Source organism: Crassostrea angulata, chromosome 5, assembly GCF_025612915.1.
Source record: "Crassostrea angulata isolate pt1a10 chromosome 5, ASM2561291v2, whole genome shotgun sequence".
NCBI lineage: Eukaryota > Metazoa > Mollusca > Bivalvia > Ostreida > Ostreidae > Magallana > Magallana angulata.
Window position 1 is genome coordinate 9,567,463 of NC_069115.1, and position 27,362 is coordinate 9,594,824.

At 32.5% G+C, this 27,362-nt stretch overlaps 1 protein-coding gene and 3 pseudogenes across 1 annotated transcript; all 4 read left to right on the top strand.

Moving 5' to 3' along the window:
* The window catches only part of LOC128183777 (uncharacterized), an 18,855-nt pseudogene extending 12,317 nt beyond the window's left edge, over positions 1 to 6,538 (top strand).
* Positions 6,539 to 12,919: 6,381 nt separating this feature from the next.
* The window catches only part of LOC128184124 (uncharacterized), a 171,984-nt pseudogene continuing 157,541 nt past the window's right edge, over positions 12,920 to 27,362 (top strand).
* LOC128184126 (uncharacterized) lies at positions 16,461 to 17,432 on the top strand (annotated as a pseudogene).
* Positions 23,054 to 25,222, top strand: LOC128184127 (uncharacterized). Its single transcript, XM_052853474.1, has 4 exons — positions 23,054 to 23,124; positions 23,224 to 23,356; positions 23,666 to 23,786; positions 25,011 to 25,222. The coding sequence occupies exons 1-4, from the start codon at positions 23,054 to 23,056 to the stop codon at positions 25,208 to 25,210; spliced, it is 525 nt and encodes a 174-aa protein (XP_052709434.1). The 3' UTR covers positions 25,211 to 25,222.

Sequence of the window (27,362 nt, forward strand, 5' to 3'; positions counted from 1 at the left end):
AACTGAACTCTTGGAGTTTGATTTGGGGTGTCATGTTGTTTTGTAAAATGGTTTCAAAAATTCACTGGTAGTCCTTGGGGTCAAATAATTGGTACAAAATGACGTTTTTTCACAAAAAACCTTCTTCCTCGAACTCCTCCTACATTTTCAACGGTAGACAAATCATCTTTTGGAATATATTTTAGGGTATTCTATAGATGCGCAATAAAGTTTCGGAATTTTTAATTTTGTCCTGGGGGTCATTTATTAGCTGAAAAATGACGTCTTTTTTTACAAAAAAACTAGTTAAAAAAACGTCATTTTATTTGGTAGTAGCGAAATGATCTTTTAGAATATGATTGGGGATGTCATACTGAAGTGTGATCAGGTTCCAGAATTTTTTCTTTATTAAGGGGATCAGCTGGCAACAAAAAATGACGTTTTTTTGCAAAAAAAAGTATGGTTCCCAGAACTCCTCTTACAACTTTGGAGTAGCTACGTCATCTCTTGGGATATAATTTGGGCTGTCCTATAGATGTGCAATAAGGTTTTAAAAATTTGAATTTCATCCAGGGAGTCAAATAGTAGCAGAAAATTGACGTTCATCACTCAAAAAAAAAACATAGATCCTAGAACTCTTCTAATGATTTAATGGATAGACACATCATATCTTGGGATATGATAGGGACTGTTCTATAGATGTGCATTACGGTTTTGAAATATTAAATTTAACCCTGAGGCCCATTACCTACATACCGTTTGATGTCCTTTAAAGATCAAGAAAATATATTGTTAAGGGGTGGGGATCTCAACCGTTTTCAAGATATTCGTGCACTTCCTGTTCGAGGTGGGTCACGACCAACCCTGGGGCCCGTGACCTACATACAGTTTGATGCCCCTTGACACAAGGAACAAGACTATATATGGTTTAAGGGTGGGGATCTCAACTGTTTTGAAGATATTAAGGGACTTGCTGTTCGAGGGGGGTCAGGACCACCCACAGGGCCCATGACCGACATAACATTTGATGCCCCTTGACATCAGAAACAAGAATATATTTGGTTTAGGGGTCATGGTTATAACAGTTTCTGAGATATATTGTAATTTCCAATTCCTTGGGGGTGGGGATGACCCCAGTAGTCAGATCTAATAAACCCTTTATATTGCCAGCAACAGTCAATATATGATTATGAAAACCGTATATTATTATCTTTGTCCGTTTTCAAGTTACCATTTACAATAGAGCCTACGATTCTTCCTACAAGGTTCAATGTTAGACCCTTTTGACCCCCCCCCCCAAGAAAAGTGGTTGTCTAACCCAAAATGAGAAAAATCAAACCAGGGTGCACAACTAGATATGCAGGCCTATCGTATCCTAGAGTTTTATACAATTCTGTTCAGCCATCTCCGAGAACCAAGTTCAGAGCGGGAAAGAAGAAAAAGAAGACAAAGAATAATAATACATGTAATAAGAACCGTACAAAAGCAATAAGGATTCCAAATTTCATTCGGGAGACTTAAGAATAAAGATTAAATAGAGATAGGATCATCAAACAGTAATAATTTAAAGATAATTGACAATTTCTGATTCTAAGGGGGTCAGGATGACCCCTTAGGGTCATAACTTACATGCCAAAATGATCTGATGCGCAATGATCTAAGGAGGAATAATATCTTTGGATTAAGGTGAGGATCTCAATGGTTTTTATGATATTTGATAATTTCAAGAAGAGCACTTGGGATCATGACCTACATACCATCTGAAATGCCTTGAACAAAGAAACAATGATATATGTTTATGATATATGATTCAATTTAATAACCCAGATATAGATCAATAATCTATGTTTTGTAATACTTCCTATGTATATATACATGTATTAGTTTGTGTTTTGGTCTTCAATTCATGTTCATGACTGTAGTATGGCTTAGTCTTATTTTAAATTACATTAGAAAATTTTCAAATAATATGACTTGGAACCCCCACCCCCAAACAAACTCAAATATAAACTGTTGCCCCCCCCCCCCCTTAATTGTCGAATGATCTTATAAAATAAAAAGATAATTTGGGGTCTAAAAAGTTTTAAAGACTGGTAAAAATGTTAATCTTAAAAAAAAATTACATTACACCTTGCATAATTGACAAATGATCTAATGAGATATGATCCGAAGTCATATTTCTACCTTGGGATCAATAACTAATATTCATGCAATGACAAGTTGAAATCAATAACAAAAAATTATTCAAATGATAAATGTTTATATACTCCACATCCCCCCCCCCCCCAAGCAATCAAACCTGGTTCTAAAGTTTCAGTCTTCTTACATTCTTACATGTGAACAGTAGCAAATTTTAAATCATTTCTTGATTGCTTTTTCTCTCCCAATGCACAATTAACAGTTTTGAAATTGCTTAATTCAATTTTTAAGATTTAGAAACAAAATGTTATATGTATGTGTATTCGGCTATTTGGGACAATTGTGAAGTCTCCTTAACAATTAAAGCAGTGTCATCATTAGGCTAGGAATTACCCATATGGACCAAACAATACATATGAATAAGATAAAATACTTTATTATTTCTAGTTTTAAAATGTCAGAGTGTCTCCAAGGGGGAATAACATATTCAACTTTATGCACAATGACACAAAGAGCAAGAATACCCGGTATATTGTTTAGGAATGAGGATCTCAGAAGTTAATAAAAAAATGCAATGTATCATCATTTTCTATTTCGTAAAGGGGAGGGGGGTCGAAAGACAACACCTGGGGGTCATGTATTTTACACAATTTGATACATGATCATAATGACATTAGAAGTATATATTTTGTATTTTCCTGTTTCATGGGGTCAGAACAGTCCCATAAGGTCATGGCCTACATCATATTTGATGCATAATAATACATTAAGAAAGAAATACTCCTTCCTTCCTTCCTATTATAACTCATATAAAAATGATAAGTCTCTACACTTACTTACATGTAATACACAAATTTAATAAGAAATTGTTTATACAGAGTCAATATGGGGTCAACTCAATAGTGTAAGTCTGACAAATGTAAAAATAATTTTTGCAATTAAAATGTCAGAAACTTTCAAAATGTGATATGATAGGTAAAGATGATAAGCCTATTTAAATATTAAAAGATGGTGATGCAGTATGCTGTCAAAGGGAGATCACTTATTTAGAAAGTGAAAATAATACTTATGTATGCGCCATGCTGGCGTCTCATTATTTTGTGCTACTACATGTATTATGCTTACCTATATTGGTCAACATCATAATGATAATCAAATAAAAGCACAATAATGAATTTCTTTAGCTGATCATCACAAAAGGAATGTTTATGCATGTTAACTTATCTTTTTTCTGCATATGGAAAACACATGTATATGTATACGCGAAACCCGTCTAGTCGAAGAGCTGGGTAAAACTAGTACCCGCTAATGAGACCTGCAGACCTGTGTTGTGTACGTAACTTCAGACAAAGATCAATTATTTGAAACATGCATGTATTTTTATGACCTATTCTTCAAGACCCCTTGTACTATTTTATTAGTAAATAACAGCTTTATGGTGGTAAAGGACACCTGCATATTGTGATGTATACTTCCTATTGAAATAAACAATAAAGTATAACTATAATATTTACCCCCAAAATAATGTTACCTAGCATTGAAGCACAATGGGTTAGAGCGTTTACATGTTTGTAAGAGCATTGGGGTCCAAGGTGTATTTTTGGTAATTTTACTATTGATATAAATGAATTTTCATGGGGGAGGGGGGGGGGGGTCTGAACCCCTCACTCCCACCCCTTTTCTAAATCTGTTCACACGATGATGTACATGTAAGCACACAGAAGCAAATCTAAAGCCGGCAACCGCCACGGGGAGGGGGCATAATTTAATTAAATTAATTTTGTTTGTAATAATTATATAGATCATTATACTTTCTATGACATGAAATGTTAAGATTATTGATTAACTGAAAATTCACTGCAAACAGTTCAACCCCAAATTGCACATTAAGTGCTGCTCATGTGTATTATGGGAAGGGATCACATCCTTCAGTTATGAAAATTATAATTTTTAAATGTACAGTATTACCGGAGCTTGCATGTGGCCTTCGTTTTTAATTAAACTGGTACAAAACAATGTTAGTTAGGGGCAAACACTTGGTGCGGGTATTACTGTCTAATGACAGCATCTAGTTTAAAATTGTTAAAACGCTATACCTAATAAAATGTGTTGATTTTCTTTTCAATATGTTTTACATTTATTCCTCCCTCTTTGTCATTGACGAATTTTACTGCTGTACTTGGTTTCTCATTGATTGATAATCTAAATCTATCAGCCATTTTCAAATGATTCTCTACCTATGTTGCAATAGTTGTTCCATCGGTAAACGGATTAAACGGAATTAACAGGGCTTTTTTTTCACTACGACACAAGCTCTGGACAATTTTTTTTTCTGTAATATTAATTAGCTGACGACATTTGATTTACAACCTTATATTCAAAATTAAAATTTCGGGTCTTTCTTTAGTCTTTATGTTATCAGTGTCCTAAAGGTGGGTCCGTAAAAGGCGGAGTTTTATAAATCGTTTTTATATTGTTAAAAAAAATTACAATTAAAAAATTTAATTATTTTCAGGGCGAACTAAAGAATAGCTTAACGATAAACATTATAAGGAATAATTGTCATGCAACATTTTTTATATGAATCAGTAATAGAATATAATAGATACATAAAAGGAATAAAGATAGATAAACTGATTTTATTTATTTATCATTATACAACAAAGAACATTCACACAAAATACACTTTGACTAGAACCTTTGTCACTCTGTTTATAGTTGTACGATAAAATTTTACATTTAAGATATTGCGTTCTGGCATACAGTTATTTTCAGAAATAAATTAAACGAGAAACTTCAAATATTTTGTGAACGATTATGTTCACGATTATATTAAATATGACGCATGTCATAAAGTTAAATAAACATATGTAAAAATGATGAAGATACCATAGCATAATACAATACATGTGCATATTCTAGTTGCGGTTTGTGAGGCGGGCTTTACCGGAAACTACTGTGATGAACAATGCAAATTTCCAAACTATGGATATGGCTGCCAGCAGCAATGCTTATGTCCAAAAATGCGTTGCAGTACTGTTAATGGCTGCCAAAGAATGAGACTTGGTTAGTTTTTTATTTGATTTTTTTTTGTTTTTATTTGATATGATAATGCAGTTTTCTATATATTGATATTACATTTAATTCCTATTTGAGACAATGTTGTCAATATAAGTACAGAATTATTATAGTTTAGCATTATTGTAGTGTAATTAACATCACATAAACCTTCAAATTGAATTTTCTTTAGGAAATTCTGTTGAAGCTTACTTACATAAATACATGACTACATGTTCTATTTTAAATACGTTAATAATATTGTCTACGAAGGAATCTTTCACCACATCGCTAAGAAAACATTGTTGCATCTTATAAAGGAACGATTCTTGTTATTTACATCTGAATTTGTTTAAACGAGTATATATTTTCTTTAGTTACATATTCGATTAAAGGTATGAATTACTCTAAAAAAATTATCTTTTTTTACCGACAGATATTAATGACACATATCTAAAGACGAAATCAAGTTCTGCTCCAAAGGAGAAAACAACAATAACAGGTCCTGATTTCTTTGGCTTCAATCTACTTCCATACGTCATATACACAAAACATAGTTTACTTGAATATAACAACATTATGATTTTACTAAAAATGAAATTGATGACTCACATAATAAGAATTGCACTAAAAATAGGAATAATGTTACATGTAATACTATTTGTTTAGGTATTACAAGAATGCAGAGTGAACCATTGGTAAATGATTCAAAGACTGACGAAGGGTTCACGTTTGTAACTCAATTAGATTCAAAACGAAGAAATGGGCCAATCAAAGGTAGTCAATAGCATTAGTACATTTTTCAGTGTGTGCGTTAAATTTTCATAGAGCTGTATTAAAATATTCAACGCATACTGAAGGGGTATTGAACAAATTAGATCCATTCTTTGATAAGCAATGTATTTCTATATGACAAGGAAAGTGAAATAAAACAATTTTGTAAAGAGTTATCTTCCCTTGATGAATAGGATAACATTCTATGTAGAGTTGTAAGGTACATTTAAATTTTTTTTTAGAAGAGGCTCTAAGTGAGCGTATAAAAAACACACACTTCACACAACCATCACAGACGAGCAAAGTTACGTAGATTCACATAGCTACATGTATTATATCTGTTGATGGCATTCTGGCAGCATTGGTGATTGCACATGTTATTTTATCAATTATCAAGTGTGTCAATGTAAATCGCAGACCAAGGCATCCGTGAGCAAAGTTAATGGACAAATCCGATCTGTGCCTAACTCGTCATTCATTGTTCAACTCTTGATTACGTATCGTACTTTGCATGTTTTTATCTCATTTTTATGTCTACTATTGTTTTAATTTTAAAAACAAATTTCGTGTTTATTTACAATTTTAACGGTATGGGATTCAAGTTAATAAAATTACTTGTACAGAATTGCAAATGAGTACAAGATTAGCATCTGCGGTTTTTTAAATATAAACATGCGTTTTCTCTGTTTTGCTGTTGTTTTAAGATCACCTGAGTAAACTCAGATGACCTATTGCTATCCGTTTTCGTCCGTCGCGAGCGTCGTCCGTGATGTTAGGTATTCTGATATTCGGCGCAGATTTGGAGAACGTATTATTTGTTTATTCTCATTATTAAAGCGATGTTATTTTTACCTATACGTCAAAAAAAATTGCCAGAAATGCGAAAAGAGATGCAATGCTTTTTTGGCTCCAATTTACCCCCTCCCCCCCCCCCCCCAAAAAAAAAAAAAGAAAAAAAAGAAAAAAAAACCAAAACAAACAAAACAAAAAACAAACAACAAAACAAAAAACAAAGCAAACAAGCAAACAAATACAAAATACAACACACAGAAAAAAACAACAACACCAGATCATGTATTGAAATTAATACTGTAATACAATGTACTAACATCATTATACAGTGATATAAAGAATAATTATTCCTTAAGGATGGTATGGTTGATTTGTCAAAATTTGTGTCTTACTTCTAAAAAAAGATAGATACATTGTACTTTACAAAATAATTTATAAAAGTTTTTAAAGATATCGTCTTGCGTTATCAACAGCATGAGGAGGCTAGGTTAAAACTATTGGTAAAGCTACTGGTTTATCTCAGCGCACAGTAAAAGAATTTAGTATATAAACTACTTAGAAACAAGTCATTCACAGAAAGCGTAATGACTTGTTTAATGAAATGAATAATAAACATGAATGCCGTTTAATGGCTAATTATTCAAGTTGTAAAATCTTACCTTTTTGAATTTTCAAGAAAACGTCAACCGTCTATAATCAACACTGCATGCTTGGGTTGGTTATTCTTTTTATAATGTTTAAATTTTATTGTAATTTTTTTGCATTTCATTGGTTGTATCCGATCTAAATTAATTTCATACATGTATTACGATTGTCCTCTCGTTTTATGCATCAGTGACCTTAAGTCTGAATCAAAGAAGTTTTAAACGGTGTTAGGTTATTCATTTTAATTGAAATACTAATGTTTTTCTTTATTTACTTTTCCTTGGTTAATGGTCGCAAAGATCAAAATTTAATCACCAACATTTAAAATAAAAAAAAAATTGAAATAGATGTTGACAAAATATTTTCTCGTGTCTTAAAATTAAATTGTGGTGGATAACATAACCAATGGAGGCACAAGAACTATTTAAAACAAGCTTTTTTATTCTTTATAAAAAGAGCAAAATACTACAAAAATTTTTTTTTGTTATGAGTATTGTTTCATAATCATTGTTCTTTTTTTTAACTGTTAAGTGACATTGTGTACATTGAACAGAAAATAAAATAGAATCAACTTATCATCCAGAACAGTCTTTTTTTTTTATTGTTTTGCATTCGGGAGATGTGCATTTATGGCCAGTTTATATGATCTTTTTTATTTTCAACATGTGACACTTATCAAAAACGAAATACAGAAAACAAAACAAGTTTGGGGAATCGCCCAATGAAAAACAACTACACAGTATTTTATTTTAAGTTTTGTTTGGCGATAATTGGCCATGGCTGCTTAAAAATGTGGGAGCCAGGCATCAATTCTTGCCTTATATGGCATCCCTAACAAACAAGCAAAGCAAAAGCTTGAGCCCTGGGAACAGATGCTCAACTCCTTGCTCACCTAGTCCTTAATATATATACAAATGCAAATATCTGTCAATTAATATTGTGGACATAAGCACTACTGGTAAGCCAGAATGCTACCCACTGTTGGAATTGCGTGGGGTTTCTTGAAGCAGCCATGACGATTGGAGGCCAACAAATACAAAGTCACAACGAACCAGGCTTCAGCTTGTCCTGCAATAGGCAGAAAGAAAAAGCAGCAGCAAAGAAAAGAAACGACGTACATTTATTAATAACAGATTATCAATTAAACAGCTTAAACAGTAAAAACATTGACTCAACCAGGTATAAGGGATATTGAAGGGTGGGTCAATTTTTTGAAGGATGACTGATGCAAGTACAAAATGACGTCACGGGTTTGGCCAATAGCCCAAACTTTAAGGCCGATACCACCAGTAAGGCTTATACCAGGAGGCGCAGATTATTGTGGGAATAATAGTTGTGAAATACGTGCCTAGATTTACGAGTTTATAATAAAATAAAATGTTAATATGATGAAATCTAAACATGATTCCCCTTTCATAAATGGATTTAACGCTGATTAGTTAAATCGTATTATTAAAGACGAAATACAGAAAACAAAACAAGTTTGGGAAATCGCCCAATAAAAAACAACTACACAGTATTTTATTTTAAGTTTTATTTGGCGATGATTGGCCATGGCTGCTTAAAGAATGTGGGAGCCAGGCATCAATTCTTGCCTTATATGGCATCCCTAACAAACAAGCAAAGCAAAAGCTTGAGCCCTGGGAACAGATGCTCAACTGCTTGCTCACCTAGTCCATGATATATATACAAATGCAAATATCTGTCAATTAATATTGTTGACATAAGCACTACTGGTAAGCCAGAATGCCGCCACGAGACTATGTAAAGCATAGTCTGCGCCACCAGTAGAGCTACACCCATGAACGGGGGCTTTAGGTTGAGATTAATCATTATATACCATTAAGCTATTACAAATTAAAAAGCGAGAACTAAAAAGCATTCATAGCCTACATTGGATCATTTTTTATTCACAGATGTAGAGATGAAGGAAACATAACAACACTTCAAATTGAAATAATTGTATATGACCATTAAAAAAGTAACACGTGAGAAAATGTCTTCGAACACATTGGCCTTCAAAAATATAAGAAAGACTCCAAAATTTAGGGGAAAAACATTTATTTTAGCTCATTGGAGCTGAAAGATTAAGTGAGCTTTTCTGATCACATTTTGTCTGTCGTCCGTCCGTCTGTCCGTCCGTCCGTCTGTTGTCCGTCTGTAAACTTTTTACATTTTGAACTTCTTCTCTAAAACCGCTTATCCAATTTCAACCAAATTTAACACAAAGCATTCTTATGGGAGGGCAAATATAAATTGCAGAAATAAAAGTCCGATCTGTATTCAAAGCGGAGAAAACCTTGAATCTGTAGAAAAAGGGGGGTGTATTTTAAAAAAATTTTTCTTCTCAAGAACTACTGAGTCCAATTCAACGTAGTTTAACATAAATTATCCTTATGGGAAGGAAAATATAAATTGCAAAAATTAAGGACTAATTCTGTTTCAAATCTGAGTTATTACGAAAATGAAAATAAAGGAAAGGCGTGTTTCAATTAGGTAAACAGCTTCGGGTTCGGCATCCTGTAAAATGGGAAGGCAAGACTTGGCCTGGGCAAAACAAAAGATTGGCAGTTATTAATCCGCCAATCTCATTAAAATTTCAGGATATTTGATGGACCAGTATATTTGTATTTGCTGTAAATATTGCTGCAAAATAATGCGTATTTGGAATTGACGATTGCCAATCTGCCCCGGCTTTTATTTTGCCACGGCCCGGGTTTGCTTACCCATTTTACCAAGACTCGTATTCCATACTTCTAAAACGAGGTTTTTTGTTTAAAGCAGCCATGACATTATACGAAAAAGGGTCTATCTGACTATGATGAATTTGCTTGTTCTGCAACAGTTCGCGTATGAAGGGAAATTTTTGAAACATGCAAAATATATTGGTGCCGATTTTGTGAAGTAAATTGAGGCTAAATATTTCAATGCGTTGACAGTTTTCACAAATGACGTTGGTGTTAGCTTGTTCTGATTTTCTTTTCATTTTCATTATTTATGCTTTGTAACCTGGGAACTATCGTCTGTATTTCGTGATTTTTACGTATCAAATCAAACAAAAACTTCGGTAAATCAAACAGTTAACTGTTTACCTGCGCAAATTAAGCAATATCTGATGTATAAAAAAAGTACTGAAATACAATTCATTCTATCGGTAATTCGGTATTATCTTTTGCGTAATGGTAGATTAATGCAATAGGTTTTGTTGAGAAGCTCGGCATTTTCTCTAGTTTATTCAGTTTAAATAGAGTTTGATATCGCTGACGGAAATATGTAGGTATATACATGTATATATATGATTTATTTCGAAAAAATAAATTGTGTTCTTTATTTGTTATAGTGCATGTTTCTTGTGTTTAATTGTTTACAATTTCTATTCACTAACCATATTTGAGTGTTAAGCTTCGAATTATAAGCAAGATACAGAGATTTGCTCACAATTCTATGTTTGTACACAGATCTTAAAAACTAAAGATTAAAAAAGTAAATAATTTGTCAATATTTATTAAGAAAATTTTCAAAGTCTGTTCTTCCAGAAACTAACTTTAACAACTTATTGTATTGTAAACTTAACCTTTTTTCGTCATTATTACTTCTACTGTACATGTGATCCTTGACTGTGTTTGTGTACATTTGTATAAACTGATTTTAAACCTCAAATACCGGTGAACTGGCCTTGAGTTAATAAAAGAATTGAAAATCTTAGGCCATTCTTTTTTTTCCATTTTAAATGCTGAATAGGAAATACCAAGTTCAAAATCTTAAGCTGGATGTAATAAACTCATGTAAACAAAATATGACTCAAACCTAGGCGAACTGTGAGCTCTGTATCTGAACGCCCATTGTTGCTCAGGTGAGTGATGTGGCCCCATGGGCCTCTTGTTCTTGATATGTTTAATGTATTGTGGAAACCGAGGAATAGTGTTGTTTTATACTATTTTATATTAGATAGTATAAGTAAACTAATTATAGTTATCGAGTGAAAATACACCGAAATGGTAGTAAGGTACACATACTACCTGATTTTATTGCATTGACATCTATAATTAATGGACAATTAAGTTTTTGGTCTAATCAAATACAGTTCTTTAATAATACGATAATTGTGTATATTAAAGTCAAAATAAATCGATACATTGCCCATATATTTCCGCATTGTAAGATGAAAAAAATGACAATAACAAACCGTTAACCATATCAGAAATTCCTGAAACGAAATAGAAATTCAAAGCAGAGCAACATGGACCTCCAAATAGATAGAAGAAGGATCAGGTGCCTAGGAGGAGGGAGCATCCTCTGCTGACCAGTCACACCGACCGTGTGCTCTTTGTCGTAATGGGGGGAAAATCGGAAAAGTCCGTAGACAATAAGGTGATTCATTATAGTCGAACAATTAGTATGAATAACGTCAGTCAGCATGCGACCCAGTGGAAGATTGTATTTGCTGACAAGGTCGTTGTACCGACCATAGAACTTACTAAAAGAATACTTCAAGCGAGACTGTTGATAGTCCTGTTTTATCAACTTGTTTGTCAGTAGCATGCTTCGTCTTAGAAACTGTTCATACGAAGAGAATGTCCTTGCGTATCGAATCAACTGAGAGACAAAAAAACCATATGCAGGTGATGAAAGTATATTGCTACATAAGTAAGGAAGATAAAAGAATATGTAAAGAACGCCGATCAACTTGTTGACAAAAAAAATTCACCATACGATGTTTTATATTTTACATTTGACATATCTATAAGTATATGATATAAAATTCATGGTGTGGCAATTTTTTTTTTCAATTTTGCATCCTCTATTTCTCCAGGTAACGGTATATCAGCGCCCGAGCCGTATTTAAGTACCGGTATTGCTTGACAAATTGAGCTTAATATATTTAATAATTTTTACTTAAAGCATAATTGTTGTAGGTTCGCCCACATCCACTGAAACGTTTTGAAAGTTTTACTTTTTGGTGAATTTGATAAACAACAACAATTTCTAATAGACATAAAACTAATTATAGAAGAGAAACATATGAATTGAAATAATTAATGACATGAGTAGTTTAGGAGAGATTCTCAGAGAAAAAGATCACATTTAGTTTCGAGTTCCCAAGGGTTTTATATTTGTGAATACAGCGAAAACATAATGAGTTTATTTCCTGCTTAACGGTACGTCACAGATGTATTCTTGGTTTTGCTCAGACAATAAAAAATACGTGCCTCAGACAGCTTTTCATTTTATTGATTCATTAATTGATCGAAATAAAATCATATTATATTTTTAGGGTGTAACAAGCCCTGCCCTTCCGACTACACTTTATTTTGTTTGTCTTTTTTTCACAGAAAAATGAAACATAATAAGGAAGTAAATTGAGAGCTTAAACGTATACTGCCATTCTATTTACATGTAGCTGCAGATAATCAACATGGTATATCTGAAAAAGGAAGATTTAAACGACTGAAAAGAGTACACTTGCAAACAAAAATCCTTGTAGAACGCAATATGCAGACTTTAGAATAAATATCATAATAAATATAGCGTTATGAGGATATGTGCCATGAAAACTGGATTTTATATAACTTTTGGATTGTTAACATTAATTGAAGATGTCGTTCTCAAATTGTAAGCTAATTGTATAATAAACACTATCTGTATTAAAAAAAATTTCATGATATCTTATGAAATAGTATGTAAAACAAGAATAATATATAACAAACTGTTCCATCATGGACAGTTTTTTTTCAAATGACAACGTGAAGAGGCCCAATGCAAACATCGTTCATTTTAGCAAAAATAGCAAACTGATATAACTCTTATTCAAACAGCTAAAATAAATCAAATACAAAATCATCTGAATAATTAACTAAAGGTTTTTCTTTCTTAGTTTTGTTTCTGTTTAATATTTTTTTGCACATGTTTTGACATTGAGGCCCCTATAAAGATAATGATTTTCCTCTATATTTTTCTACGTAAAAATTATGGCATTGTGACCCCACTTTCCCTCCATGAATAATAATTTTAAAAGGTAGTACTACACCATCTAAGGATGCTTCCATTGGTTTTGAAGGAAAGAGATTTTAAAGATTCTCATTTTATATTTCTATGTAAAAGACTCTCCAATTGTGTCCCCACTCTACCCAAGGGATCATGATTTGAACACATATGAACCTACAGTACACGAGAAAGATCCCTCATAGATTTAAACTTTTCTGGCAAAATTGTTTTTGAGAAGAAGATTTTTTAAAGATTTTCTTCTTTATATAGTCCTATGTAAAAATTGACCACCCACACCATTGTGCTAGGGATCATAATTTTAACTTACAGTACTTGACTACCTAAAAATGTGAAATAAGTGTCAACCTTTCCGACAAATGGCTCTTGACGATAAGATTTAATATATCCGCGATACGTTCCTATGTAAAAATTCACCCCCCCCCCCCTCAATAGAGGCACATCTCTATCCCAGGAGATCAAACGTGAATCTGCAATGCCAGAGGATGCTTCCACGTTAGTTCCATTTTTAAGGCGATTGCAGTTTCTTTTCCTTTATTTTTTAAATCGAAAAGTAATTTCAGAGCAAAAAAGTTTACTGGTACTAATCTGAGAAGCATTTCAACAGTATATTGTTTTAATTGAACAACTAAAACATTTTACAATGAAACAAAGGGTTCGCCAAAATGTTCCGACCAATACTAGACTTGAGCACACAAACATATGTAAAAAAGAAGTACAATAAAGATACAGTATTTTGCCAGTTACGAAACAACTGACATTTTCGATTATTTGTTGGGGATAATATTTAATGTGTTTAAAATTAGGATATATTTTTTCTGTATAAATAAGGGTTTTTTTATTAGAAACTTTTACACACCAATGGAGTAAAAATTGGTTCATTGGTTTTTTTTATTTGCAACTGAATCTATTCACATTCAAAAAGTAAGATCATAACATATTTTTGTTTTGCATACACTAATCTATGTGTGGAACATTTTGACCCCCAAAAACGTATCTCGTAAGCAATAACAATACAAAAGTAAACGGGTTATAAAATATATTAATTAACAGATAAAAAGGAGAAAAGAAAATTATCAATCCTTTAAACATAAACAATATGGTGAATTAAAATAGGTAAACCCTCATATTGAAAAAAAATCAATAAAATATAATTACTTACAAAGACATTTAAACTCGTTTATTTTAATTTTTAACATTGCAGTTACAGATTTTGTTCACTGTCAAGAGTCATGCAGGTACCCAAGATTTGGCCTTAGTTGTAAAGAGATATGTGTTTGCAGACAGAGTTTGTGCAATCATATAAAAGGATGCCCGCTTCCAGGTGACTAACATCATTCTTACAATAACACTGGAAATACTTTATTATTTATCAATATATGATATCTTATTGATGTTTGAATCAATATTTGGTGGGGTTTTTTCTGACAAGATTCAAAACAAAACACTTTACTGCATATTTACGATGAACATATTTTATTTTAAATATATAGCGAAAATTTGCATATGAATATGACGTTCCAAAAAATGGGCACAGTGTTAGATTATGCCGCAGACGATGTTAAGCCTTAGCTTTAGTAACATTGTCAAAATTTAAACTGTATTTTTCAACGTCTTTGTAAACAGAGCATATATATGTACCCACCAAATTTCCAACAAGGCTGTTTGGATATGATCACTGTGTACAACTTATACTTTTTGAAACATTCTTTGTGTCGTTTTGAATAACGCAATTTCTATCAAGCAATCTGCCTGACAAAAATAAAACAAGTATACCGTTAAAATAAGATTTGTGTATCGTTTGAACCTTAACAAGACATACCCAGTAGACCACGCCACACACTGTAAAGAATTTTAATTATTAATAAACAGTGTGGAATAAATAAAAGTTTCAATCCAAACACGTCATGTTTTTAAACGTATCGACATAAAAAATCGAATACCAGTTTAACTACAATCTTAACAAAACCAACACAAAAGAGCAAAGTTACGTGGATACACATAGCTATAATTATATATGTTGGTGGTAAGCTGGCAGTAATAGTGATTGCGCACGTTATCGTATCAATATTCAATTGTGTCAATGTAAATTGCAGATAAACACATCCGTAAGCCATTTGTTTTCGTGGGGTCTTTTTGGTTTATTATAATGTTTTACTAACAAATTGTGTATTCATTGGAATAAAACGTTTATTTTTTTATATGTTCTCTCTTGTTTGTTTTTTTAACAAAAAGAAAACACATTAAATTTTGTTAAAAATTCAAAAGCTAAACATGCAAATGCGATTTACCGGTGCCTTAGTTTATAAACATATCATTTAATTTGTATCATATTTATACCCAAAATGTTTCGGAATTAACTACCTCAAATGCATAATTGGTAGATATACCTGATGGGGATAATTGTACAGTTAAAATTTACTTATGATTTCTGCGTATAATGAAGATATCGAACTGCATTATTTTCTCCTTATGGTTAGACGCTCTAGAGAAAGAAAAGAAACACATCGTACAATAACGGAATACATGCGTATAAATTCCAGGTTTAACAGACAGCAAAACATAAAAAGGTATTTAAATAAAAAGTTAATATCATTAAATCAAGGTCGATAATTTATCGACGAGTTGTCCTGGTTTTTTTTTCTTTCTCTTATTTTTAAATAAATAAAAAAGTAGAGTATTCTTATTGAGCAGATGTACTTTGTGTAGATTGAGCTAAAATTAATAGTTTTGATACTTTTTCTACTAAGAAAGCTTATTCTCTCTATAAGGGCGCGGTAAGTTTACAACAGACAACATTAGTTTACTTGAGAGAGAAAAATTGATATTAAAGGGCAAAAACACGCTTCCGTACAAATATATTACGAGGATGTATTTAATGCCACCCACTTTATTTATTTATTCATTTTTGGCGGGGTGGTCGATTTACTCCGGACAGCAAATCTGATTCTAATGACAATTCTCAGTAAACATTTACTTTTAAATATATGTTTAATGTCCTGCCTACCTGTATAACCTGTCACAAACAAAGGTGTTTCCCAGTCAGACATAAAAACAGACTCGGTGAAACAGGTGTGCTTATTCTAAAGTAAAAAAACAATAACTTAGACACAGTAAACTTTAGTTGAAATTTCATCAGTAGATATTATTTTAGCCAAATCTTTAAACTCTAATTTATTGTTAGACATATTCATGTACACAGTTGTGGGTAAAAAATTAAACCTAATTATAGAGCTAAGGAAATCCGACGGAGCAAATTTAAAGTGAAAGAAGAAACGATAGCTACTTGAATAAAAAAGTCAACAATGACAACAAGAAGCGGGAGGAAAATAACAAGATTCAATGAAGAAGAGTCAACATCAACGGAATGTGACGAAAAAACCATGCAAACAAAAACCCAACAGGTTAGAGTTACACCTGGAAAAGATAAGACTTCCTTGAGAGAACATGGTGCCTCTCCATATGCCAAGATGACAACGTGTGGTAAAAAAGAAAATAAAACATCGGTGACACCCGAGAAGCACACAAATGAGACAGAAAGTGCAGCTGATTTTTACAGCCCACAACAGCTATTGATTGGTAATGATTTTTTTTTTTGGTTTTTTGTTTGTTTGTTTGTTTGGTTTTTTTTTTTGTTTACAATTACTTTTATTTAAGAGCCTATTCTAGTACATATGCCAAGCTTCCGTACATTTATATCTTATATTCTATCTCACATTCCATTGATAATATCTCCTGTTACACATCATATTGGATTTCTCTCTCATTCTCTCTCTCTCTCTCTCTCTCTCTCTCTCTCTCTCTCTCTCTCTCTCTCTGCCGCCTTAAAGTAATTATTGTATAAAAGATAGATAGGCTCTCAGTTAAACGGTTTCTTGTCCATCTTTTATTGCAGTAACTGGACCCGGCCGAGGTACAGGTAAACACAATAATGAGCACCCACCCAAAGCTGGCCAGCCCACCCTCAGCACCCCCCCCCCCCACCACCCAGCAACACCAGATACATGGAAGACAGCTGTTTTGATGGCCAGTATTTAGCTTAAAAACGTGTAAAATAAGGGACATTAATTATAGATTTATTTATGCATACGTTGTCTAACTTATACATAAAATATATTTTCGATTTAAAAAGTGTTGAAAAAATGAAAAAAAGTAAAGAACGAAAAAATATTAATGGTGCATTTTTGTTTAGAAATCAATAAAAATAAACGTTAAAATCAATCAAGGTTTTTCTTTGTCTTTATTCTGAATTTGATTATTAGTTATGTCAGGTTGTCAATTTTGAATTAACCGGTTGGTAATAAAAACAATATCTACAACATCACAGCTAGATTTCGTGTCATTAATTTTGTATTTACTCCCCGTTGAGCTAAAGTGCGCGTACGCCTATTATTCAGCAAGATCCACATTACTGTCTGTTTTTTTGACCATGGAAATACCGTAGTATTTGCTCTTCGATCTATGGTTTAACGTGCATTTACTGATTCTAAATCCTTGGGCATCAAACTCTACACTCAATTAAGGAAACAAACATTATTCAAATTACATAATGTATGTCCTTATTTATAAAATTTAATGTATTTTACGTGTTTTGTTTGTTTGTTTGTTTTTTGTTCTATGTGTATATGAAATTATTTTTTTTTCTGTTCATGATTTATCTTTAATATAAATTTATGCTTTTAGCTACTTTTAGAGAATTATCTTTGAGTAAATGAAGTAACATTACTATGTGTATGAAATCTTAGTTTTCTGAGTACATGTAATTCCTCTTTCTAATGGGCTAATGAATCAAACAAAACTTACCCACTCTAGAATAATATCACTTTAAAGTTTGTAGTTATTCAAATTATTTGTACTTTTTTGGTTGAAAAAATAAATTAGAAATTCACGAAAATATTTCTTAAAGCAACTGAATTAATGTATAATAGGGTATTTTTTGTTTCTCCCCACCCCTCCCCCCCCCCCCCCCCGAAAAAAAAAAATAAATATACGAGTGCATTACATTTTTACCGTTTGAAGTAGTTCTTATTTAAATGTTATCCAAAGATTTAATATTTCGATTATAATAAAACGTGTAAACTAGCTATGTCCAAGACATGATGTAGTATCGATATTGATGATATCGACGATATTGTGTCGATATCGATTCACTAATTTCAATAAAATAGAACTTACATGCATATGTACACAACTCGGGAATTAACGGCATTATTAAGACGATATACTTTTTGCTGCCGTCTGAATTATTTTTATCAAATCTTTTAATATTTTGTCGTAATAAAGATTAGGGTTAATTTAACATTTATATTTTAATCGAAATCAATTTAAATGTCAAATATAGAATGTTGATCTTTTATGAAATCTACGAAAGCTATTTTGCCTATCCTATTTAAAGACTTAAAGTACGTTTCAATATAGAATATATACAGCATTGAAATATTGAACAAATTACGGGGTTTTGCTTCACATTATATGATGCAACTAAGGTCATTTTCAATAAAGCATTATAATTATTTTATAGATACAACACCACGATATTAAATAAACGTCACAACTTTTTACGAAATTTAGAGAAATAGAATAAGTCAATCATTTTTAAATTTTAAAGACAAGGAATTGGGAAATGGTTTCAACTATTTGTTTCTTTGTTATATGTTAAAGAAATCTTACCCGTGTCATTATTTTCTTCTTGAGTGTGATAAATACGATTAGATGATGTTTCTAATATAACGCAACAGTTATTATTATATATTGCTGAAAAAGCTCCTTTTAAGTCGTGGAAATACAAGAAATAGAAACGTAATGGGATTAGATGATTTAAACATGTACACTACGGCCAACGCGGTTTACGTATTTACCGCGAGTCCTCGTGGTATGAAATTAATCGCGGTTTAGCACAGGTAACTCAGGTAAAACCGCGCATCCTCGCGGTACAGCTTCTCACCTTGGCCACACCGTCGCGGTACTGTGAAACCAGTCCCAGGTGAAAACTATTCTTGTTTTTTTAACGCGAGTTACCTCCCCCAATTTCTTCTCATACGGGAAATATGATTGAGAGAATTAATGAATATTAATTCATATTCCTTTTTTTTTTCTTAATAAAAAGGACTTGATTGTTACAATTTATTATTATTTAATAAAAAGCTGGAGAAATAAAAGGAAGGTGTAATTATGCTAATACAGAATTTTGTATACTATTTTGTATATTCGATGGGGTTACATATAAATTAATCTTGGCACATTCATCGCTGACAATTCTTTGTTATCAATGAATTTGATTGATAATTATATACCCGATAATAAACGCTTCACCAAAATATCTTATTTCGCCTCGAGAAAGGGATACTAATTAGCGTTTCATTTACAATCTTTCATATTTAATTCTTACCTTCGAAACATACCTTACACTTGGTCATTTCTCTTAAATACATTTAAAGAACTCATTTAATGAATAAAAAAATACATGTAGATATAAAATGTTTTAAAGTGCACTCGCTGATCACCGCTGCGACCCAAATCTTTCCCCGTGATCGACATTACTTGAATAGATATGCTGGTTGCCCGCTTGAACACGTGGGTTTTCTCTGGGCACTCCGGCTTTCTCCCATATCGATGACCCCCTCGCGCTAACATCCATGCCAACGAAAGATATTGATATAAGTTGTATAACTTGTTTATCAAACGTTTTAAAATTAAAAAAAAGTCCAATCAATTTACAAAAATGCTAATGTTAAAATCGTGTCTATTTTAAAAATTGACTTTCCTATCCGATCTAGCAAAAGTATGATGTTCAGAGGGTCGCCCAATATTTATGCTTGTTGTTCAAAACCCGGGATTTGAAAATATGAATGATCATTTATCCTGGGGTATCCATCACAAGTGTCAGTTGACCAACAGAGGAAGGTGAATTGCGTAACATTACGTATACAGTATGTGTATATAGAATTTGGGTGGTTGCCGTCAGGGTGGGTGACCTGCAGCAATTAGTGTGACTTGGGGTCCGCTAAATAGAAGTATATTGTCCGTTCTTTCAAACAGCAAAATTTTCTTGATATAATAATTTAATTTTAAACAAATGAAAATTTGTTTTTCAATTTAAATTTAAGGAAATTATTCTGCGTATTCATAACACAGTGTTTACAAAATACATCCATAAAATAACCTTTTAATGATTTACTCGATTGAAATACAATTAACGAACAGACTATAATCAGGGTTAATCAGGAAAAGAGAGAGTAATTGAGAACACAGCTAAAGTGAATTTTATATACACATCTAGTATTTGTACTTTTTAAAATGGTAAGAATGTGATTGTTTGAATGAATCAATTGGGAATCATATGAACAAAGATTTGTGTTTGTGTGCATAAGTAAAAAAACACTTCTTTACCCGATATGTGGTATATTATTTATTTCTCTAGCCATGTTAAAATTAAGAAAGTTTAAAAATTCAATTTTCTTAGAACTTTATATATTTTAATTTTGGGGAGAGAGAGAGAAAGAGAGAGAGAGAGAGAGAGTTGTCTCAACATTCGATAAGATTTTTCACGGCACGTGGTCAGAGCACGGGTGCTCTCACAGACAGGAAGTGTTATGTAATAGTTATACACACCCGTATACACAGGGATAGCTTTTCTATAAATTGTGCCGTACTTGTAATTTTCTATATACCTGTCTGAATCAGGCATTATTTTATCTTCATGCAGTAAAGATAGAAGGCGCGTATGATCAGGGACTTTTATGTATACGTCCCTGGTATGATATTTCTTAAAACGCCCGTTACGAAAACATGTGATATTATGTGCATTTCAATCAGAATGCCGTTACGGCTACATGTACTACTTTAGCAGTTCATGTAAAAAAATTTGTTATTTGAAATGAGAGTGAGAGAGAGAGAGGGGGAGAGAGTCTCACCATTCAATAAAATTCTTTACGGCACGTGGTCAGAGCACGGGTGCTGCCATGGTCAGGAAGTGTTATGTAATAGTTACACACCCGTAAACACAGGGATGACTGATTGTCAATGTACCTGTCTGAATTATGCATTATTTTGCTCGAAGTGAGTCTCCGGTCCATATCCTCCACCCCCCAATATTACCAAGTAAATCTACTCTCTTGATCTCTCAAAACCCTTGATCCCTCGAAGTCAAACTGCAGTACCGTTATTCATAATCTGTTGTTCTTTTACTCTCGATACTCCGAAGTGGCCGGTATATGCAAGCGTTACATAATTTTAACACCTACTTTGTCATTTAAATGGCTCAAGGCAATAGACGCCGGACCCGTGTTACGGGATTTTCTTCAGGTGACACTTGTCCTGCAAGGTGATAATTGTTCCATGATTGACCATACCATTGCCTAGACTATAATTAATACCGATCGTCCTAAATGTACATATAATCCGATTTATTTAAAACGAGAGAGAGAGAGAGAGAGAGAGAGAGAGAGAGAGAGAGAGAGAGAGAGAGAGGCCGGAAAGTATTTAATGAGTTAAATAAGAGTAAAATTGAGGGGAAAACATACAAGTTGAGTTGATGTCTACGGTAGCGACCTTATAATAGTACATCGCGGAATATTTGTCTTCTTTAAATCTGTGGCATATTTTCAACTCATCATATGCAAAAAAAATAATACTTTAAAATATTACTAATTTTCAAGTACACGTATATGCATGATTTGCGTAATATATTGCTATGTTTGGGACTCTTGAACAACATTAACAAAATACATGCAGCAATAGTTTTATAGAAGTTTTTGTTAAAAAACAATTCAAAGAGAATGAATTTTTCTTTTAATAATATTTATTTCTAAATTCGAACAATAATTAAAACAGCTCTTGTTTTTTCCTTCTTGGTTTAATCCCTAATACAGATAACACGCCTGTTACGGTGTCTTACACCATCGCGGTAAAATCGTGGCCCCGCGATCACCGCGATGACAATACCGTGACGGTGGATCGCGGAAAGGATTAAAACACCATCACGGTGTCGCGGGAAAATACGGGATCCGCGCTGGCTGTAGTGTATATCGCAATCTTCATGTAAAAGTAATGCATTTTGAAAAAAAAATAACTCATTCTAGTTTGGATGAAGACTTTTGTCAATACCATTTTGTAAAGAAATATTTTTGTGGGTTTTTGGGGGGTTGGGGGGTTTGGTTTTTTTTTGGTTTGTCTTTTTTGGTTTTGGGTTTGTTTCTTTTATTTTTAATCATGGCATGTCTGTAAAATAGTTGCAGTTTCCACTTGTTCCCCTATATTAATACATTATGTAAGATATGCTTGTTTAATGGAAAGTTGGACTGTCTTTTATAGTAAGCTTTAGTGGCTGTTTTTCTCTTTCTTGATTTTCCATTGTTTTATGCCATGCAGGCAATACATATCTCTATATATCATAAATAATTCTGTAAAAATTTGTTTTGTATGCATTGAATTATATGTTAAACGTCGTGCCAAGACTCAACGAGTACTTGCATGACATATAGTGTTTTTCTATTGTAATATATTTATAAATTAAAGCTAATTGGTTGAATCATTATTGCCATTTAAACTTAAACTTCCGTATACAGGTCAAATTTGATTGATAAATATGAAAATTTAAAACATATTCCCAGAACAATAGCATTTTATTCTCTAAGTGCGAATGCTTGTATAGAGTCTGAAGGAAATGTTTATTCTGTTCTATTTACTTGTAAATGGGATGATTCTTATTTCGGCAATTGATAAGTGGCTCACAATGTAAGGTTTAAAAAATGTGACGTCATTATATCAAATTGTTACTTTCTAGAAATAAGAATGTTTTTACGATCCTTACTGGTATATTTTATTTTGTATAAGAAATTGTCCATCGGGATTTTATGGAGTTATCTGTGATAAAAACTGTCCGTATCCAAATTACGGTAAACGTTGTTCTCAGACATGTGACTGTTCCGAACTAAAATGCAACAACATATTCGGTTGTCTAACTCAGGTAAGTCTTATTGATTAGGAGAAAACAATCTCGTCATAGTGCTTTGTGAAATATGATTAACTGGCAAGATATTGCCAACATGATCTGAATGTCAAAATCACTAATTTGACATTTATATGTTCATATTCATATTTTGTAATAAAAATATTAAACTTATTCTTGACAAATTGAAACAAAACGTACCGTGTATGAACACGCTATGGGTACACCGCAAAGAGCATAATCATTGCATCTTTTAAAATACTAGTTATGTATTGAAATGCATTTATAAACATACCTTTTATTTTGACATTGGCTATTTTCTTTCAGCTAGAAACCAAGACCCCAACCCACACGCCATCAAACAGTAAACCCATCACTCAAGATGACATCTTAGAAGCGTATACAATTTACACCCAAAGTTTGGCACCGAAAGACACCAAACTGACAGGTACAAAATAACTGAAACTGGTGCTTGAATGTTTTAAATGTCGGTTCTCATAATCATAGCTTTGGTCGATTTGGTATGCACTTGAGTCAAGTGAGGTTGGGAAACAAATGAAGCATACTTTATAATTATATTAATGTTAAATGATGCTAATGACACACACTTATTTTAGACAAATATTCAATGATATGCCAACAACAATATGTTGTCCACATTCATATATGAATAATGTTTAAGTCGGGATAATATTACTAATTATGTATGTTACTTTCTAAACATGTGTTTCGGGTTAGAATAACAACACATGACAAAAAAAGGCAACACGAAAAGTTTATTCATTTTTATGTGTGTAAATAAATATATAAGAAAGGAATGTAGTATAGATGACGTTGCGTACTCCATGATGCCATCAACATTTTGTCATTTGCCGTCTCAAAAGTTTAGAAAAGCGTTGTATCCATTGACGTTGCGTCATTTCAGTCCGAGACAGAACAAACTCATTTCTCTGTCGTTTAAAGATTTGACTTTCCTGTTGGTTTTAAATTCTAAAGGCTTTTTATTTACAGACGTTCCTCTATATAACCGTTATACATAATATTCGCTTAGCTACTGGTTAAATTACGTCTGACCTGAGGTCATGAAACGCATATCATTTTGATCGTTTATTTACTATTACATAGCTATATAAACCGGTCGAGATAGTTCCGTTCGGATGATATAAATTAGTATGCTTTTCAATGGAGGCATTAAATCGGCACAGACTTCTAAGTTTAAAAATTGTAATAAAGAAGGAACAAAGAAAGAAAAAAAGAAAACAAATCCAATAAAGAAAAAACGTAGTACACACAGTAAGTATACGCTGTCTCCCACTTCAAGTGCACATCGCTTGACAGTACGGCGGACAAAATAATCTATCATGCTTATGTGAATGAAATACCTTAATGGAGTGAAAAATGAATAATGTTTTTCCCTTATATTATGGGAATGTAGAGACATCCGTGTCAAAATAAGTAGAGAACTAAAAATTGAAGTCGTCGGAAGTAGATAAATGCTTATTTAATATGGCTTCATGTTAGCTTTGAATAGCATAACATTGTTCTGTTCTTATAGTAGAATTATTGAGTTTGAATATCGGAAGTCTAAGAATATTAAATAGTTTAATTTTTAGTGCCATTAATATTTCATGTTTGATGTTTATTTCATTACTGGTATTTATTTCCTTTTAAGCTGATACTGTAACTGTTACTGACGAAACTATCGTCCCAACAGTCACATATCGATGGAACCAGAGTGATTGGGTGACAAGAAGCATCTATGGTACTGGCGTGCTGATAATTATCCTGGTTTTGTTTCATATCAGCATTTCCGCTTTGCGTTGTGTGAAAATAAAAGGCACACTTGAAGACATGCAGTCATCTACAACGTAATTGGAGAGAGGGAGAGAGAGAGAGAGAGAGAGAGAGAGAGAGAGAGAGAGAGAGAGAGAGAGAGAGAGAGAGAGACAGACAGACAGACAGACAGACAGACAGACAGACAGAGACAGACAGACAGACATACAGAGAGAGAGAGATAGAGAGAGAGAGAGAGACAGAGAGAGAGAATAGTTATTTAGTGTATTGTGTATTGGCGTAAGATTATTAAACACATCATATTTAAAAATGTGTTTGCGATTTTTAACAAAAAAGAAATTAAATAACTTCCAAATTATAGTTCACGCATTAAACACAGTGATGATTATAAAAAAAAATGTTTCATCTTAATTTTATTTAATAGAAAAATGTAAAATACAAGGAGATAAATCTTCTGTCTCTTAAATCTGCTGTAATACTGTCAATACTTCTAACAAGTAGATAGGCATATATTGTCCCCCAACTCTCCGCTGTCAACGATGTTTGGTGGAGCAAGTGTCTCCAATATGTAAATATGCTCTCATTTTTACATAATACGCACATTTGAAGAACATTTTTAATGTATAAAAAAAGGTGCTGCTGGTGGTGGTTAAGTGGAGTATAATCTAAATCTTTTTTCCTCCCTGGCCTCTAAGGAACAGTATTGAAATAAGCTTGTTTCATCGTTAATATCATAAGTCGTTATAATCTTGTTCCTCGGAGAATAAAAAAGAATATAAAAAACAACCCTATGGAGAGGTATCTTGACTTTTAGGGTCATTGTTTGAATAAACGTCACTCTACAATATGTCGGGAAGTTTATATCAATTTTTTGGTCGTATTCCGAAGCGAGCTCGGAAGAATAATATCTAAATTTATAATTTATTTTTAACATTGCTTAAAAACTATATCATCATCTTTAAAGGTGGCTACCGATTAAATACTAGTATACTTAAAAGTCCTACAGCCAGTGATGCTATATTTTTGGTTGAAATTGGAGGGGCGGGGTTAAGAAAACGTAAAAGAGATGTTCATCATTCGTTTTAGGTAAGTTAATTTTTTTTAAAGTAACTCTCTAAACAAGCAAACATTTATTTACATTTTTATTCAAATTTGGTCAGAAAAAAAAACAACAAAAAAAACATCTTCGCTAAAATAATTACATGTCATCGGCTAGCATGGGGATTTCATTCTTCTCAGGTTGAATTTGCTTCTTCAGGTCCATGCATGCATTTAGAAAAAATTCGATCACCTTGACCATATTTTTTCGAACATCTTTTGTTATACCATGTATATCTTTATGTAGTTTTCAAAACATTTTTCATTAGTAAATTGCATGAATGTATAATTCTATAGTCAACAACCTCTATAAACTGATTTATACATGAGTTATCTGCCTTATTCTGCACAGACAACTGAAAACTTACGTTGGCCACTGTGACAGCTAAATATGTTCTTTACCTGACTCAGCAAAGGTAGGCAAAGGAAAGCCACGGTATCTATGATCAAAGAATTCTCACAGAAATGCCAAGTGGAAAGCTTTAAAAGAGAATTTCTGGTTACACATGGAATGTATACAGAAAATTATTTACATTATTCAAAATATATCCTTTATTACAAGTTAATTATATAGGCAAACACAAATTCAGTAAAACACAATGGGATGTACATGTAATTTATCTTTTTTTCATTCCAGAACTCCCTTGATTAAAAACAATATACTTTTCGAAACCAAAGATGACAAAACAGGAAATGTTTTATGCGCTTGATTCGCGACTTTTACCACACTTAACCACACTTCCTCGTTTTGACATAATTACATGTTTGTATCAATCAATGAGAAACAATTTTTTAGAATATTTATTTGTGTAAATGGTTTGTGCCACGTTTACGGATATTATATACACACAAATACTTCATACGGCCGCAGTACATGTATTTTTTTTTTGTTTTATATGTTTCTATTGTAAAAAAAAAAAAAAAAAAAAAAAAAAAAAGTAAAGTCACATATGTACAAAGAATATTAACTGCATCTGTACATGCATTTGTACACGGTTCAGAATTGAAGAATTCAGAATATTTAGAAATGAGATAGTGATGAATACATAATATCAATTATTTACTAGCCATTACGTGTTGTCACCTGGGGATTAGATTGTTCTATGTTTCTGTTTTAAACAATTGCATTAAT